This window comes from Uloborus diversus, chromosome 5 (assembly GCF_026930045.1).
Source record: "Uloborus diversus isolate 005 chromosome 5, Udiv.v.3.1, whole genome shotgun sequence".
NCBI classification, from domain to species: Eukaryota; Metazoa; Arthropoda; class Arachnida; order Araneae; family Uloboridae; genus Uloborus; species Uloborus diversus.
Genome location: NC_072735.1, coordinates 180,707,185 through 180,726,143, shown reverse-complemented (window position 1 = coordinate 180,726,143; position 18,959 = coordinate 180,707,185). Strand labels below are relative to the sequence as shown.

General features: G+C 36.5%; 1 protein-coding gene across 1 annotated transcript in view; it reads right to left on the bottom strand.

The window, feature by feature from the left end:
- Positions 1 to 1,067: 1,067 nt before the first annotated feature.
- Positions 1,068 to 18,959, bottom strand: part of LOC129223319 (nuclear receptor subfamily 2 group E member 1-like) — an 80,870-nt gene continuing 62,978 nt past the window's right edge. The window contains exons 3-5 of the mRNA XM_054857886.1: positions 11,510 to 11,929; positions 8,758 to 8,913; positions 1,068 to 1,309 (exon numbers count right to left, since the gene is read on the bottom strand). Coding sequence (XP_054713861.1) covers positions 1,068 to 1,309; positions 8,758 to 8,913; positions 11,510 to 11,929 — 818 coding nt within the window. The remainder of the gene's footprint in view (positions 1,310 to 8,757; positions 8,914 to 11,509; positions 11,930 to 18,959) is intronic.

Below are 18,959 nucleotides of genomic sequence, written 5' to 3'. Positions count from 1 at the left end.
CGATACTTCTTATGCTTACTTTGACATAGAGATTTAAAATTGAGGTTCGTAATTACAGCGCATTACTGAGAGAGAACATTCTTTTGGTGCTGCTTCAGTTTATCATTTCTCAAACAGTGATCAAAACAAAACACATAATTTGGATATTGTGGGAGATATGTATTGTGGGAGGGTGTCCATGTCCAGTTACATTATTTAACAGTTCCACGCCAGCACAGAGCTATTCCTGTTATGTTTCGCCTTTCCCTCGTATATTTCTAAGAGTGAAATGGAAACTTTATAGATGGAAGTGTTCCTTGGATTGACAAAATTTGCAGGGATGCCCACTTAAAGTGAGGAGAGGGTCACGGCGAAGATTTCGCCATTGAAATTTTTAGAGGGTGTTTGTGAGGGGTATTTTTCTTATTTTTAGGTGAGGGTCATCACGACATTTATGGGTGGAGGGTGCACCCTTGCCAGGGCCCGACTAACTGAAAGTGAGGCCCTAGGCCCGTGAAAATTTCGAGGCCCCCTGAAGGCTCTATAGCGGAATGCAACGGTTGATATACTTGTTTGGGGGCCGTCAGAATGCATTTTTAGGGGCCACTTTGTCTATCACAGAATCATTTCTCATGTACATTTATGAATCTCCTTCGGGGCCTCTCTTAATTGTGACATGGTAAATTCGCTACTGGCAGAAAGAATAAAATTTCTCTTGTAAGACATTTTTTTGCCAATTAAAAACTCATTATTTTTTAATTATTATTTTTAAAATGTGTATTTTTCTCGTATAGGTGTAATGCTATGCATAATTATTTAAGTAATTTGGGGCCCCTTATGAAGAGGAGACCCCAAGTCTAGTAGGCCTATGTAGTAATCAGGCCCCCTGACCTTTTTTCTTAGGGGGGTTGGGCACCACTGAAGTTTGAACATCATATTTTATTATAGGAACCAAAAAATTATTTCCCCACGAAACTTCCAAAACAGCGATTGACTAGAAAAATTTAAAACATCATAATAAAATTGGTGCGTTTGCTGTCTTGGAATTCAAACACTATTTTCGAAACAATCCACCAGGAATGAGGACGTCATGCGGCTTGGAACATGTCGCACAGCAGCCTCTCGATGGGCACCGAACCGATGGTCTTCCTGAAGAAGACCTCCTCGACGACGGAAGAGTGCACTTTCCTGGCGAGGGACAGGATGAGCAACAGCTTGCCGAACCTGACCTTCGAGGGCGGCTGTTTCGTCAGCACGTACTCGTGCAGCATCAGCTGGGTCTGGTCCTGAAGCAGTTCCACTTGGAGGGGATCTCGGAGGCCACTGGCTTCTGCAACAAAGAAAAACAATTCAAAAATGTTTAGAGTATGAAAGCTTAGTCAGATGTGGTCAATTGGTCAAGCCACTAGGGCAGCCATAAATACCTTCTGGAGTTTTTTTTTTTATAATCAAAAACACTTTCTGGGGGGGGGGGGGGCTTTTGTTCAAAAATACTATCTGGAGGGGTGTTTTTTGTTTAAAAATACCCTCTGGAGGGGTTTTTCTGATTAAAAATACCTTCTGAAAGGGGTTTTTATTTTATCAAAAACACTTTCTTAAGGTTGTTTTTTTAAAAATCAAAACAGCTATTCTATATACATAAACTACTGTATTAGAATTTTCATTTGTGTTAAAACCAATGCCTCTGGGGAGTGTTTTTTACCCCCCAAACCCCCCCCCCCCACCCTTCGCTGCGTAACAGGGTCAAACTAAAGACGGATAACATAAGCAGTCCTTGAACTTAATCCTTAGTGGCAGTCCCTAGTGGCACCAAACGTGGCCTTAAGCTGCATTTTCGGAACATTTAGTTTTGAAAAATAGCTACAATTGAGTACTTAAGCCTCATCACTTCCCCTGAAGTTATCAACGATTGCCTGCACTTGCGTTTTCAAGACTACGATTTTGAAAAAATTCCCAAGAAAAGATCCATAGCCCTCTCTATGCGAAGCTTCCAAATATTGTCTAAAATTGCATTTTTAGAGCTTCAAGTTCTTAAAACTGGCAGCATGTGGGATCGCCTGACTCTAACAAAAGATGGTCTATAACTGCATTTATTCTTGCCTTTCATTGACGCTTTTAACATCGCCCGATTCATTGCCGGATCACGTGATCACTTTGCCGTTTGAAATTATACTTCCCGAGAAGAACTTTGAATGTAAGTTTGCTTTTACGAGGAAAAAAATTGATGCTAAATTATTATTAATCAGTTTGTATCGTTGTGTCTTTAAATTATAACCGTAGAATTTTTAGTTTTAGCTCTAACGTTATTTTAGCGTGAAACCTTTGATACACTGTCGAATGACGCGGGGAAAGAAGTGTAATGATTCTCATAAAAAAAATTAAGCTTCGGTCGCTCGCAGGAATGGGTTTCCAATAATTAAGTAACGTATAAAACTATTAGCATACTCTTGCACTGGTAATCTCTTACTCATTGGCTGCTTTTTATTCCATCATTAAAAATTACTTTCTTCTAGAGGATCATAATTATTTAATATTGCTGTGACGTCAATTGGGGCAGAAAAGCTCACTGTCACTGTAAAGCCATATCAACAGTGATGGCAGCGATATATTTTGTATTTGTCGCGAAAGGTGTGAAACCAAGCGTAACTAACTTATTAACATCATAATATAACAACATTAAACTTGCACACTTAGCTATTAGAATTGCAAACACGTGTTTCGGAATCACAAGGAAAACTTTATTTCAATGCAAAAAAAAAAAGACAAAAGCTAAGGATGAAAAATACATCTTTTTTGGAGTGTCCCCCCAGTTTCTCCGACCCGAAATTTCCTTCCCCCCTGTTTTTCAGTTTCAATCTTACCCTTTTTAATATGCAAGAGGGAGGAAATTTTAAATGTCGGAGAAACTGGGGATAACACTTTTTTTGCATGGAAAAAAGGTTCTTTGTTACTCTGAAACAAGTGCCTGCAATTCTATTTTTAAATTTTAACGCACTCTCAATAATGGACTTTCAAATTTGACGAAATTTTCTTCGTTTTTGACGAAACCACTTCCAGGGATATGCTCCGAGCGAACATTTCGTCAAATTGAAGAAACTGCTTTTGTTAGTGGTTTGAGGATGCGAATTTCGTCAAATGTAATGAAATATTTCTTCATTCTAGTTTCGTCAAATTAACAATCATTTTCGTAGTTTTTAGAGCATTAGTTTCGTCAAATTAATTTCGTCATATATGAGGACGTTAATTTCGTAAATTTTTAAGAAAATTTATTTCCTTTTTTTTTATATTTGAGAATACAGTCGAACCTCGTTAATTCGAACACGCTTAAAACAAATAACTGCTGAAATGAACTTTTTTGCAATCCTTGTCTTATTGTTTATTGTTTTTTGGATAAAGCGAACCACGTTTTATAATAATCGATTTTAATGGTCCCTTTAATTTCGTTATAACGAGGTTTGACTGTATTTTATAAGATTTGTGTGCGTGTGATCAAATTCTAACTTCAGAATCTTACCACCGTAGTTTCCCACTTTATTGCGTATAGTCACTTTCACAGACCCGTCATTTACGGGGTGAGGGGGTCAATTGACCCCCCCCCCCTCCCGTCTTTATTTTTGAACATTCATGTTTTTACACATGACTGGCCGTTGTTTTAGTTCGTTTTCTGTAAAATTTTTATTGAGTACAGACTCTTTGTCATATTTGGGAAAAAATTGAAACAACGGGCCTGCAGCCCCCCCCCTCCCATAAAAAAAGACAAGTAATTGTTAAAAAATGAGGCACATAAAATATGTCAAGCAAATTTTTATTTATGTAAAATTGCAAACAAACAATTTCTTAAAAAAGGTAAAACAAATCATTGCAGATTAAACTCCCCATGGTATCTAATTAAACCCCCCATAATGGGGGTTTTTCTTCAAAAAATCTAATTTTTGTCGGATATTTTCCAAATTTGCCACAGAGGTTCGTTATTGGAGGCTCGGGAATTCACACAAGGTCGTTTATGTCCCTCTATGTGGGGGACGGGGGGGGGGGGACAGACAACCCCGCATTGGGGGTTCTCCGTATTAAAAAAAGTTTTTGTCCGATCTTTCCAAAATTTGACACATAGGCTCTTTGATGCACGGAGATTCACGCAGGGTAGTTTTCGGCCTTCTATGGGGGGGGGGGGTTAACCCCTATGGTAGTTTTCCTACAAGAAATCCAGTTTTTGTTGGATCTTTCCGTATTTGCCAGAGGTTTGTTATTTGATGCTCAGGAATTCTCATAGGGTGGTTTTCTTTTCGCTATGGGGGGGGGGGGGCAATCCCCATACGGGAGGGGTTCTTATAAAAAAAAAACAGTTTTTATCATATCTTTTCCAAATTCGGAACAGAGGTCCTCTGATGCTCGGGAATTCACACATGGTAGTTTTCAACCCTCCATGATGGGGGGGGGGAGCAACCCCGCATTGGAAGTTCTCCTTATATATAAAAAAAGTTTTTGTCTGATCTTTTCTAAACTTGCCATAGAGGTTCTTTGATGCTCAGGAATTCACGGAGGTTAGCTTTCGTCAATGTATGGGTGGGGGGGGGCAACCCCGATGGGGGGGTTTTCCTTGAAAAAAATTCATTTTTCGTCGGATCTTTTCCAGATTCGGCCCAGATATCCTTTGATGCTGGAAATCCACATAGGATAGTTTCCCATGGGGTAGTATTCATATGGGGCATATATCCCATAGGGTCCATCATGGGGTTCCATGTGATTAAAGAACCTATGTGCCAAATTAGAAAAAGATCTGACAAAAGCCTGGATTTTTGTAAGGAAAACTCCCCTAATTGCGGAGGGGGATGCCCCTAAAGCGAAAAGAATATTTCAAACTGTTTGAATTACATCGCTACATCGCGATGTAAGGATGGCGATGCATCACGAGTAGAAATTCCTACATCGCTCTGCCCCTACTGGGAATATAAAAGTGCTACTTCCTCAGCAGACATTGGGTACTGGAAAAATAAATCATGTGCCACTTTTATGCACAGTTGGATTGATATATGCTCGGGAGAAAATTGCTGAGAAGTTTCTTCTTCATTGCATCGCATGAAAAAATTCCAGAAAAAAAAAAAAGATTTTTATCCAATTTATACCAAATTTCAAAAAAAAAAAAAGTACAATAAAATGGACAACTTTAAGTTAGTATATATTTGTTCTAAAATTAGATACAGAAAATAAAATTAGATAATCTTAAGAAAAAGCTTACCTTTTTCTTTTTCCAATTAATTATGTGTTTTACTAATTTTGCTTGTATGTAGAATGTTTATTTGGCCAAATTTATGTTTAATACAGGAACTTTATTATTGCATGCATTTCATACTTCATACTTTGAAAACAATTCTCTGCCAAAATTGCAAAAGGTATTTGAATATATAAATCTTAAAAAAATGCAGATGTGAAATAAATCTTTTGGTAAAATTAATTTAGTGTAATGTTTGTTAAATAATTATAAAAATATACCTTTGCTTTTTACCCCTAAGTTTCTATTTTTATTTCCAAACATGTGTAACATGAAATCAATGTATAATATACGAACATTTAGAATATTGTTATAATTATGAAAAAGTCTTCGTCTGTCCTTGTTCCGATTATCTTCGTGATGTTGGATCCATCCTAAAAAAGTTTTAAAAAGAGAATATATACATAATAAGAAAAGGTTAAGTCCATGGGTGTATGCCCTCATGCACATGGATCTTTTTTCTATTCCGAGGAAAGTTTTACGATTAAATTCAGCAATTTATTTCTGAAATAAAACATGTTTTTACGATTTCTTTCAAAATCTGAGTTTTTTTTCTTCTTAAGTTAAAAAGCTACGATTCGCTTGTGACTTTGAAAAGCATCTGATTTAATTTTCATATTTTTCAAAATATATGATTATTTCGATGCTGACAGCTTTTTATCAAGCAGATTGCAAGAATGAGTTATTTTTACAGCGGATGAACAAAATTTTTATTTAGGCAGCTAGACTCTCAGTTAGTTTCTGAAATTAATTTCTGAATAATATTCTAGAATTAGAGTTTCTTCAATTTATCGAGAATCAGCATTATTTGGCCATTAAACGAGTTAATTCTTTTGCACATCAAGTCGTAAATTTTCATTTTTTTGAGCTATAAAAAAATCAAAAGTGCGAAAATTGTTGATCTGTGATTTTTTTTTAAATTTATTTTTTATTTTAACCGATAGCCAAAATACACCTTTTTTTTTAGATTTTCGTGTTTCGTTTTCTTCACGAATGTTTTCTGAAGTACTCCCCCCCCCCTACCCAAATTAGTTCCAATAAAGTAGTTATGAATTAAGTAGTACTGAAACTGGTGATTATGATTTTATTTGCACTTTTTTTCAGAGATTTTATTGTGCTATGTTATCAATAAACAACATTTACCTACCGAGCTTTACCTCCTTAAACCACTACCAAATTAAAGTCAAAAAACCCAGGGCTCCAACACTCGAAGCCACGCTCCATTTCATAAACTAACTAGTAATTACATAAAGCTACCTTCTAGCTGATGGATAGGGATTTAGTAGAAAAAAAAACTGATTTTTCTGCAATACTGGGGGTAGAGTACTTACAAAATGGGGCGTAGCTTAAGGGCACGTGTACTTAGGATTTTTTTAACTCAGCTGGTAATGATTTTAAGAGGGAATGCTTGCCAAGTAAAGTTGTTAATTGATAGTATAGTATCTTGAAATTTTAAAAAAATTCGAACAAAATCATAAAATCATCAGAATCAATCACTAGTACAAAAATATTCAAACGTAGCTCTACTTACTAGTTTGGACGGAGACGAAGGGAGTATCACCTTTTAACTAAGCATATTTGATTTTTAAAATATGCAATTTTCACGCAGTAAATAAAAAAACGCCAAGGGAGAAGAGCTGCCAAAGATAGGGGAAACCCAATAAAAAAGTGCATTTTCTTGTTTGTTTGTGTCTTGAGAACTAATTGACTGATATCGATGGATTTTTTTTCAAAGGTATATAATGAAAATAGGAACTAAGGTGGTGAGCAAAGCTTGTTACATATATAAAGCTTATCATATATTTTCATTATCCTTTAATTTTTCATATACTTTCATTATCCTTTTAATTTTTCATATATTTTCATTATCCTTTCCATTTTTCAATTGAAGTTCGGTTAAATTTTCAGACATTTTACTTTATATCCAGCAAAATCACAACTCCAACTAAAAGATTTAGATTTATTGGAAGTTCATCTATAAAATGCTTCTTAGTCTGATTTAATGTAGACCGGGATTTCTCACTTTTTGTTGTCAATATCTTGAGGCGGCAAATATGGCAATAAAATTAATGCTGCATTTATTTTAGCTGTAGAAACTATGTATAATGGAAAAATTCATAATTATGACAAATCATGTAACACAAATTGACATAGAAAAACTTATAAATTTAGTGCATGAAGTGGGAAAATAAACAACAAAAAATGCTTATTATTGTTATTACAATTTTCAAACATGCTATACTATCTTTTCTTTTTAAATCGAGGTTAAACATTAAAACTTCACTTCCATAATTTATTTTAATTTGCGGAAAAATTGAAAAAATATTGAAAATATTCTGCTGAAATATCAAGCACAAAGATAGAGTTCTTTATGGAAATTAATATTTTTTCTATCTTAAAATGATTTTATCAAATTGATATTACTTCATGTTTTATGCAAGTAAAAAAAAAAGGCCGCACAAATAATGAACATAAGCACTTATTGCTAGAAACATCTGCCGCAGGGAAAGAGATTATATAAACAACGTGGGGTAAGCTGGTAAGCATATTGGGGGATTGGTATATAGTATTTGTTTAAGAAAATAAAAATGCAGAATGAAACAAATTTGAACTATTAAACTAAAAAATACACTTCGTTTAACAGAATTATTTTTGTAAAATTCATGGAGAAGAATGAAAACTCATAACCATGTAATATATTCCATCTTGAAATTAAAAACTTCAAAGTTCTATACCTTTTATAAAAGCGCTGTATTTATCATCAGTGTTAGTTAAGCTACGGTGGAGGTTTTTTTTTTTTTTTCTGTAAGTTTAAATTCGTACAAACTTTTTAGTCATGTTTGTAATTTTTTTAACGAAATAAAGGAAGTACGCTTTTGGAAACAAATGTCAACGAACCAACATTTTCTTTTACAAATAAAAAAAAAAAAAACAACACTAGCTAAGCCTAACGTGGAGGTGACTCAAAGTTAACACACACAGAATTCTAAACCTAATCGAACCGTTCGTTTTCAATTTTAATGTGTTTTAAATACAACTATAAACACAACACTAAACAAAAATGTAACAATACATAAAAGAAGGCACATTGCACATACAAATTTCAATAAATACTAACCTTTTTTGTGAATCCTTTAGAATAATTGAGGTAAGATAATTTAACGAGCAAGTACAAGATTGAAACGAAAACTCCCAGAATGCACTGCAATGTGACGAAATCGAGACGAAATAATTTCGTGAAAAATTTGAGATTTCTGGTTTTGTCAAATATCACGTGATTCAGTGACAAAAAGATCGTCGAAAATAACGAAATAGTGCTCGAGGATTGCCGAATCGTCAAAATTGAGCGTTTCATTTTTGACAGTGCGGTGTTCTTAACCAATCCCACCAAAGTAATTCAAATGTTGAAGCAACAACATTTGTCAAGGGAACTGGTGGACATCCAACAGCAATGTTGTTTTGATTTGTATGTCACAAAAAGGAGGCGCTTCGTGTAAAACATCCCTTACCTGGCCGGAAGAGTATGAGCGCCTTGAGACAGGAGAATTCTGTATGATCCACCTGTTGGGAAATCAACTGCGACATCACATTCTTCATCTGGTGGAGCTGATTCGCCACCAGGGGTCGCCTCTCTGGAGATACCATCGTAGCAAAGGAAAGGAAACCTATCACGTACAAATTTTCAAAGATTATTTCATACAAATATAAAAACTTCTTCGAGTTAGCAAAATTGAAACCGGAATCCTAAACGAGATACTTTAACGTTAAATGTGAGAAATGAATATTTAAATGTACTCTATATAACACTAGCGCAACCAGACGTTTCTGACTTAAAGCCAACTGTTATCGTGCATATATATATATATATATATATATATATATATATATGAAGGGTACAGGGAAAAAAATGGCAGTCAGTTCTTTCAAGAAAACAGAAAAATTGTGCCATCTAGTGGTTGCTGAACTTTTCGATTTGTATATCATCTTTTACACAGAGCAACACAAGTCAACTGGCGTTACTGAGGAAATAGGCGTTACTGAGGAAAACTACCATCAGTCAAACATTCTGATCCGTTTTTCTCAAATTGAGCTTTTTTTCAACTGATGTGATTTACCCCCTATATTTTTACTTTCTTCTATAGAAGAAAGTATTGGATTCGTGCAAATTTTGGATTTTCGAATTTTGACGGATTCGAACGTTTTGAGGTGTGCTGAGTCCATTTCGACTATTTTTGGAAAATGTCTGTCTGTCTGTGTGTATGTGTGTGTATGTGTATGTGTGTCACGTCTGTGTGTGACCAGTTTTTTGTGGCCGCTCTACAGCAAAAACTACCGCATGAAATTGAACGAAATTTGGTACACATATGTGCCCCTATGTGAATTTGTGCCCATTGGTTTTTGGCGCGAATTCCTCCAAGGTGGGTGGAGCAATGGGACGTTTTTTGAGTTACGCGTGCTTGCTATTCCTCAGGAAGTAACTGGCGGAATCAAACAAAATTTGGTCCATATGTTGCCCCTAACGGGTGCAGGTGCTGATTCAATTTTGGTGTCAATAGCTCAAACGGGGGTTGAGTTATAGAGCGTTTTTTGTCGTCAATTGTGACTGCTGTATCTCAAGAAATAACGAACGGAATCAAACAAAAATTTTTTGACAAGTAGCCCTTAGTGGGTATAAGAGCTGATTTTATTTTGGTGTCAACAGCTAAAAAGGGGGTAGCGCAATCGTCCGTTCTTTTTTTCCATTGTGAGTGCCCTATCTCAAGAAGTAATGCTACGTTCTGGTTGAAATTTGGAATTATATATGAATCCATACGTAAGCAGGCTTTGGTTCAATTTTGACCCCAATCGCTCCAAGAGGTGTTGATTTTTTTTTTTTTTTTTTTTTTTTTTTTTTTTTTTTGCGAATAAAAATGGTTTTATTAATGCAACAATAAGAAAGATAAATCGTAATAGATTGTCGTCTGCGTATTTCTCGTGATTTTAATTGTATGGAAATGATCGGAAATATTATCTCAATGATTTAAAATTTTCAACTGTTGCCATCTTATGTTTGTTAATAAATAAAATATTTGTAATGAATTCAAGTAAGGCTTTTAAAGTAACTTTCAATTTTCGCTCTTTGTTTTGTTTTTACAATAATTCAGACATTGGGATGGTCGTCAAGTTTTTGCATGTGTAATTTTGTTTTTTGTTAGGAATATTGCTTCCTCGTCAAGCATGGGGAGGGATCAGAAAAAGGAAAAATATAGAAGAAAGTTTCGTGATGGCCACAACATACTAGTTCATATTTAACTTTGAAAGAACACGAAACCCGACGCAAATACGATAAAATTTGGAGAACTCATAAATCATTTGAATTGTGTGGATGACATTGGATTGATATCTTTCTCATTTGAGTAACTGCAATAACTGCTCCAAAAATTGAATAAAGAAAGCAAAATTGTTGGTTTGAGAATGAACCTCTGTGAAATAAAGTGATCAAATTCCTTTACTTCTCCACACAAAGTCACTTTTGTTGCAAATGAATTAGAAATTATGTGCAGTTATACTTTTCTGGGTCAGATCATTACGTTGAACGAAATTATCATGTAAGAATTGACAGCATAATAAAACTTGCTTCAAGAACATTCGGACTATATTTATTTATTAATCGGGTTATATTAACACTATATTTATTAAAAGTGGCCTCCCAATTTGCTTGAAAAGAAAAGTTTTTCAGTATTAACCTATGCTTCTAAGACTTTAGATATCAACTAGCAATGTACGAAGCTATACGAACGCTTCAGACAATCCATAGAAGTATGGAGACATGCATAATAGTATTCACCCAAATGGACAGAAAGAGAAACACGTGAATTAGGAAGCAAACCAAAAATTTCCGATGTCATTTGTGATATAAAAAAGTTTAACTAGAATTGAGCTGTTGTGTGTGGGACTATAATTTCCTGATTAAGGACTTTTTCACTTACTAATTTCTGTACTTCAGGGCCAGACTGATTTAAGTCCAAAACTGGCTATTTTCAGGTTATTAATTGCACGTAAAATCTTATTCTGCATTCACCCAAAATACAATTCTATATGGGAAAAAAATGTTCTTTATAATTTTTTCCCAGTGTTATAACAAAGTAGACCGATGATTTTACGCTCTCCTGAAAAGTAGTGGTTATGTGATTTACACTAGTCAGGCTTTGAGGTACAAATTTGTCACATATTGATCCACAAAGCTATTTTCACCCGAAGAGAAAAAAATTGAAATTTCACCTTCTTGCAATGGGAAACCCCATTGGGCAGCACTGAGGACGAAGATGTCGCTCCACGACTCTTCCAAAAGGATCGCTTGGTCCCTGAATCCCAACTGGAGGAACGATGGGATGCCCCTCATCCATCGGATGGAGAAGAAGAGTAACTTGGCTGCTGCTTCGTAGGCGGTGTCCAGAGGATTTGGCGGGAAGGGCCCGAGGAAAGCAGGGGGCAAGGTGCTGGGGGGCCCCACGGACATGTAGGCCCTGGGTCTGGGGTCTGGAGGGACGATCCTGTGGTACAGGGGCGGGAACTGGACTGTAGAGGTCGGGCTGGGCCGGTGGTTGTCGGCTGGCGAAGAGTTGCGAGATTCGTCACTGGTGGCGCAGTCTTCGGCGGTGGGTTTCTTCAACGGTGGTGGTGGGGTGGATGATTTCAGATCTGGGGGGGGGGGTTACGACGTGAGAACAAAGAATCAGCTAGCATTGGAATTATAACACTTTCAGAAAAAGACAATATCAAGAAGGAAACACATTAGGTTTTGTGTCACGACTGAAATTGAAATTTATTCCTTTTGTTACAGTTGTCATAATCCAAGAGTTTAGAAGAACGATTAATTTCAAATATTTCAACAAAATAAACTAATTAATTATTCTATACATAAGTATGTATTCTTATCTAAGTATTAAAGTATTATTCTTATCTAAACACCTATCTTCTATTAATTATTCTTATCTAAGCATTTGATTACACACAAACGTAATCAAAAGGAGACGTCAAACTGCCTTCAACAGTTTCTGCACTGATACCGTGAAGTAAAAAACTCAGTGGCGCATCAGCCTATGGAGGGCCAAGGTCTACTGTGCCCATCTCAGTCTTATTGACCTAGGACTCTGGAGTGCACCGCAGATGTTCGAGTTAGGTAGTCAGCTGAACGCGGGATCCCCAGTGTTTAGTTCTCAAGCACGCTTGGTACTCATTTTATCAACCCACTGAAGGGATGAGAGGCTGAGTCGACCGTATCCAACCCGGGAATTGATCCCGGATCTGCGGCGTGGAAGTCTGAAGTACTTACCAACAAGCCACTGGACTTCAACGTCGGGTAAATCTTACAAAAAAAAGAAAAAAAAAAAATCACCGCATTATATCCGTCATGAAACAGCCATATTCTAATACGTATACTGTTATAATCTTATGCACTCTCAGACCCTGGGTATGCTAATTGCTCTACCTACCATTACTCAAATAATTTCTGAGAAAAATACTGTGAAGAGCTGAATTGTGAAATAGTTTAGTTTCGCGTGAGTTTTGGACACTAGCATATCACACTCCAGAGTCCCCCGAACTTAACACTATTTATGGTTTAACCAGTTGAATGGGATTCTCTGTTTTTTTTTTTTTTTTTTTTTTTTTTTTTTGAGCAATCACGATTGCTTATTCTGCCGTGCTAAGCGCAAAAGTCGTATCTGCAGCTGAGGTCAAACCGAAAAACTACTATTTAAAGTTTTACGCCTCCATGTATTTGATCCAGATTTCACTTTTTTAGATTTTTTTAAAAAATAGTTCCAGCTTACAAATGACAATAAAACATTGCATAGGGGTAAAACATGTTATAAAGAACCACCTCGTGACAATAACTCAATTTTGACAAAAAGTGTAGATACCACTTTTGTGCTTAGCACGGCAGTTTGCTTTCATTTGACTGTCTTTGGCGTTGTGGTTCCTTTTTCAGCTTGGACCAGGCCTGCAGTACCACCGTCCACCGACGGCGGCGCGGCTGCTCCTGACCACTGTCCCCCGGAATCCACTTTTGCTGGGCGGTGGCGTCCATGTCCCACACACACGAACGCCTACACACACACACACGAACACCTACACACACACGCACGTACACAACACTCACTCACACATGCATACATACACTTACGCACCCACGCACATGCGCCTACACAAACACACACGCTCGTGATTGCGAAAAACATAATTTGAATTCAAGATGCCAAAAATTCAAATTATTATTATTTTTTTTAAAATTCAGATCAGAAGCCGAGCAATCTCTGGTCCAGCACCCCCAGAGATATTGATTCACTTGGAGGACTTTATGACCACAACATATTTAACGTGTCCTAGTCACCGTTAACGAACACGGAGGATCTTCGAATGGCAGGCATCGATCCTGAAACTCAGTAACGAGTCCGCTGCCTTACAGGTCAGGCCACTACAACTTTTGGACACTAACAGCACTCACAAAGGCACCCGCTGTTTGCATTCAGAAGTTGAATCTGAAGATTAAATCTTTTTCGCTTTGAACAAGTATATTTGCTTCAGTGTGGCTTAAGATCTTAAACGGATTTCTGCACTGCGGCAGACAAAAATCATTTCGGTGCAGAAATAAGCTTGGGAGAAGGTGCCTTCCTGGAGGACTTCCAAGATGGCTCTCCCGCTTTTGAGTGTGGAACCGGGGAGTATTTCCACTGCACGGAGAAACGAGGATTCGATTCGATTCGATTCCGAGTCACAACTGACTACAACTGTATTTATGTCGAGGACTGCATACTAAGTGCCTTGCCTCCATTATTTTTTATACCGATAGATGGCAGCACCATCACCGGATCGAACAGTTAATGTGAATTTAGAACTAGACCTGGAGCTAATAGCTACCTGGTGCTAGCACCCCTAGAGGTATCGTTTCACTTGGAGGACATTGAGACCACGAGCATATTTAACGTCGCCCAGTCCCCTTTAATGACGACGGTGGATCTTCGACCATCGAGGTTCGAACTCAGGACCCTCCGGTCCCGAATCCGACACTCTACCGATCGGGCTACCACGGCCCTCCACTGCACTGAGAAACGAGGAAAACTCTGGGGAGGATCAGACAACGTGTTGCCATTGGAAAAGGAATGCCTTGTAAGTTCAAATGCAAAAATTTGCATGACAGGGCTGGTTTTTGACATTTCACGAGAATAAACTTAGTGTTGGGTTGTAAATTTAAACTGTATACAGTGTACATGAGTACACAATGGGGGGAAAACTCAGGCTATTCTTCCTTTCTTTGTCTCTCTCTCTTTTTTTTTTTTTTTTTTTGCGTATAAAATCATCTACGAGCTTTAACACATGTTCAAAAACTCTGTACCTCAGAGCCGCAAGTCCAAAAATCACGATTTTCCTTTTATTAGTGCGTTGTACATAGAATTCCATTCCGCATCGAGTCATGTGAACGTAATCCTAAAAGCAAAATCCTTAGTAATAATTTACCAGTGTTAAAAGAGCGCGAATCTAATCCTTTGTGTGCACCAAGATACCATTTTTCGGCTCGCCTGTAAAGTAGTAATTATGTTACTTACGTGAGTCTGGCTCTGAAGTACAGAACTTTTGGTAAAGCCTAACCTGGCAGCGTCGTAATGCTTTGATTAGGATCTTCATAGCTTTCACAATGCTACCAGGTTAGGTTTGCCCCAACCATAGAAAATTCATACTTGCTTAGTCTTCAATACCGTTAAGCTTATCTATCGTCTGCGATTTTTTTTAAAAATTTTTTGAGGATGTAGAGTTATGCAACATAGAATACCAGTTTCCAGTGAAAATAAATAAAATGATGCGATTAGAACGGTCTTGCTTTTATTTATATTTTGGTGGTTTGCGTCAAATTTTAAAGTGCCAAATTTCACTTCCTTTTTTGGATCCCATTTAACAATGTTTGAAATATAGTTCACATGAGATACTGCAGTGTGAAGTTTTCCAGTTAACCATAAGCAAGAATTTTGATTTAACTGAAACCGTAATGCCGGCCTTGTTCTAAAATGACGACGTGGTTTTTCGCTTGAGACTTCTGTTAGATTCGATAGATTTTGAATTAAATGTCAGAGATTTAGTGATTCCTTTTAAATTAAAACGTACATTGCTTCTTTTCTTCAATGCTACAGAATTTTTGGTGATTCACTCGATTCTAATGGAGTATGGACCGATACATTTGATTGGTATTAATCCCCGAGAACTTTTCTGCAAACTTAAAGACAAAAATTGGACGTAGAAGAATGAAGGTAAGCTGTTTCATGGATTAACATTTTATTTCCTTAGAATTCTGCAGAGGGTTCAAATTATTTTGAAAAAAACTGATTACCTTTCTGTATATTTCTCGAGCTGAATGTCGATTTTGATGACTTAGTAACGATAGTTCATTCATCACCTTAAGGTCGAAATAAACTTACAAAACGCTGCTTTTTAGATAATATATTCTGATTACAATAGAACTCAAATTATCCAAATCAATTGGAATTGGACCCCTTTTGAATAACCAAAAACTCGGATTGTTGGATCTCTCCCCCCCCCCCCTTAAAAAATAAAGGCCCTATTTAATTAATTACGATGTGTATGTTGGAAATTTGAGAATTTTTTTTTTAAGAAAGAGAGGTTCTAATTAATCAAATGTTGTTAAACAAGTATTGTATATATAGAACACTATGTAAAAAAATCTCAAATGAAAAGGATTGCTTGCTGAATATCTGGGCCAAAGTAAACTGTTTGATTAACTTTGTGGAGGAAATAGCTCATAGACAGAATTATTATTTTGGGAATCTCTGTACATTTCCGTCTCACCCCCCCCCCTCCGAAATTCTGAAAGCATTTGGATAATCTGCGATTTGGATAGTAAGAGTGCGGATGATTGGAGTTCTACTGTGCTTAAAAAGGTAACTTTTTACTTAATTAGAGCTGAGATTCAATCCACAGATCCACGCGTCAAGTTCCGTTCAACCCTCAACCCCCCAAAGATTTGCTGTTTGTTTGTATTAACAAAGGTATTGTTTTTTTCCTTTGCTTTTCGATTTTCAAGTCGTCCTCCAGTGTAATACTTTTTTTTTTTTTAAATCGTGGATGGGTTTTATTGCACTATTGAACATTATTTTATTTGATACTTTATCGAAACATTGCATTAACTCTGACAAAACTCTTTGACATTTAGCATGGTCATCTGCGATGCTATTCAAACTGTATGAGATAAGGGCTTATCCATACATTATGTAACACTACTTTCAGTGAATTTTACCCCCCCCTTTTTGTCCCAAACTGTCACACTTCACCTTGTATCTCTCCCCTTGTCACATGTTACGCTCTTTATGAGCATATTGTAACAGAAAAGGTGTCACATGTTTTGTTACCCCATCCTTCCCCCTTGTCATAAACTGTCAAAATTTCGCGAGCCCCCTCCCTCTCATAGTGTGACATCATTAGTGGATGACTCCTTTACAATTGAGGGGATTGTGTGTTATATTATATACTAGTGGCACCCGCACGGCAGGGCCGCGCCGTCCCTATGTGCAAGGTCGTGCGAAGCACGACGGCGCCAGAGCCAAAAAGGCGCCGAGCTCTACGAATCAATGCTCCAAATAAGAAAAAATATCCAACAAAAAAAATAAATAAATAAATAAAATTGAACTTCTCATTTTTTTTATTAAAGTACCTGTGAAATTATACTGCTCATTAAAACAAATGACATGAAAACAACAATGCCTTGTTGTGTCTGAATATGCTATTCAGAAGAGCAATCTTTTACACTGAAAACACGTGACGCCAATCAGTGCATACGTTGGCATTTTTCTTCATATGTAGAGCCATGAATGTTATTTCGGTATGTCTATAATTTCACAAGGTTGATGGTTAAGTATACAAACCAGCGCAAGAAATTTGCTATTCCCCATTTTTGTTCTTGCGGTGAATATGTTATAATTTGTGCAATATGTCTTTTTGTGATTTTTTACTGTCTTTGGTAATTCCACCGAATCATGTTATCATAGATTAAAAAATATGGTAAGCACATTAGCATATTATTTATTTGTGCGTAATATGCATTTTTTGTAGACAATAGTTTAGATTAACTTTTAGTTCCGAAAAGTAACGACTTGACCATAATTACTCAATTCCTCCATCCCCTTCAGCTATTTGTGTATTAAATTTAAGAAATTAAGAAAGAGCTTTGGACAATGTGTTTGTTTTAGACATTAAATTCAATGCCTTTTCAATGATTTCGTTAGTTGGAAGTATTCGTTTTAATGGCAAGTTTCAGTTTCAGATTTTAAAGCGGAATATCCTATGCAATATTATCCTTTAATTCAGAAATATAATCAGTCACCTCCTGTTTCATGGCGCAACCAGAGGGGGTGGGGTCCAGAGGACATCCCTGTGGTTGCGCTGCCCCGTGCCCCCTCCCCTCCAGAATGCTTAGTTGAATGTTTTTCAAAAATATTTACTTCTGAAGGGGGGGGGGGGAATGCGTCCAACAAAGTGATTTTAATAAGGAAAAAATAATGATGTTGGGTTAAAACTTTAATATTCACAAATTGGTCAGCTATTCCCTCTCCGTCCTATTTCTTTTCTTTTTTCTAGTTCGCCTGAAAATAAGAAAGTTTTCAAAATGCTATTCTGTCGAATCACTCCCCCCCCCCCTCCGCTAAAAGCATTACGGAGCATCTCAAATTTCGTTTCCAGATCTTCAATTTCACAAAATTTCGAGAAAGCTTCCGAATTCGAAATAACATCGCTTGAAACTCCGTTCGAAAATCACTTAAATTGTGTTTTTAGAGCTTCAATTTCGAAAGAATGCCGTCCCTAATGTCACTAAATATGGTCTTACAATCACGCTTTTAAGACTTCATTTTCAGAAAATATTCGCACAAAGACCTCCAAACCTCCTTCCTTAAATATCATCAAAACTTAAATTTTTCATAGGTCTTTTAAAAAACCTAAGTTAGAATAGCCTCTGAACCACTTCTCCTAATATCATAGAATACTGCTTAGGTTTTTAGGACTTTAATTTTGAAAAAAAATTCAGGGGGGGAGGGAGCTCCAGAATTTCCTTCTTGTAAAAATCTTCAAGGTGTCTTTAAATGCATTTTTGTTGAATTTCGAAAAATTGGTGGGGAGAAAAGGGGAATTGATTTGTATCTATTTTTCAAAGAAAAAAAACGATCGGGTAGAATCTCAGAGTTCCATTCCTTATTCTAACGTCTATAGATATGAAATATACAATCATGTTTTAAGGCTTCAACTTCTATAAATTTCCACAGATCGCCTTATACCCATTTCCCCCATAACACCACCAAAGACAGTCTAAAATTGCGTTTTTCAAACTACATATTTTAAAAAATTTCCCCCGGACCCCTCTAATTAAAAGAGAATTTTTTCAATTTGTGCCCCCTAAACCTATTTTTTAGTTGCGTCACTGCTCCTGTTGTCTTGTTTTGACAGACATAAAAGTTTTATTAATTATTCATCACTTAGAGATTAGATAGATATTCAAAGTGGCTTTAACTTAGATATTAATATATTTTCTTCTTCCAAAGCACATTAGCATATCAGAGGAGCTGCTGAACTCAATATAATTTCGAGACATGAAGTAAAAACGTACATCATATTGAGAAATTAAATATTCACTTTTTTTTGTATAAACTAAATGCCAAACGTATTTTTTTCC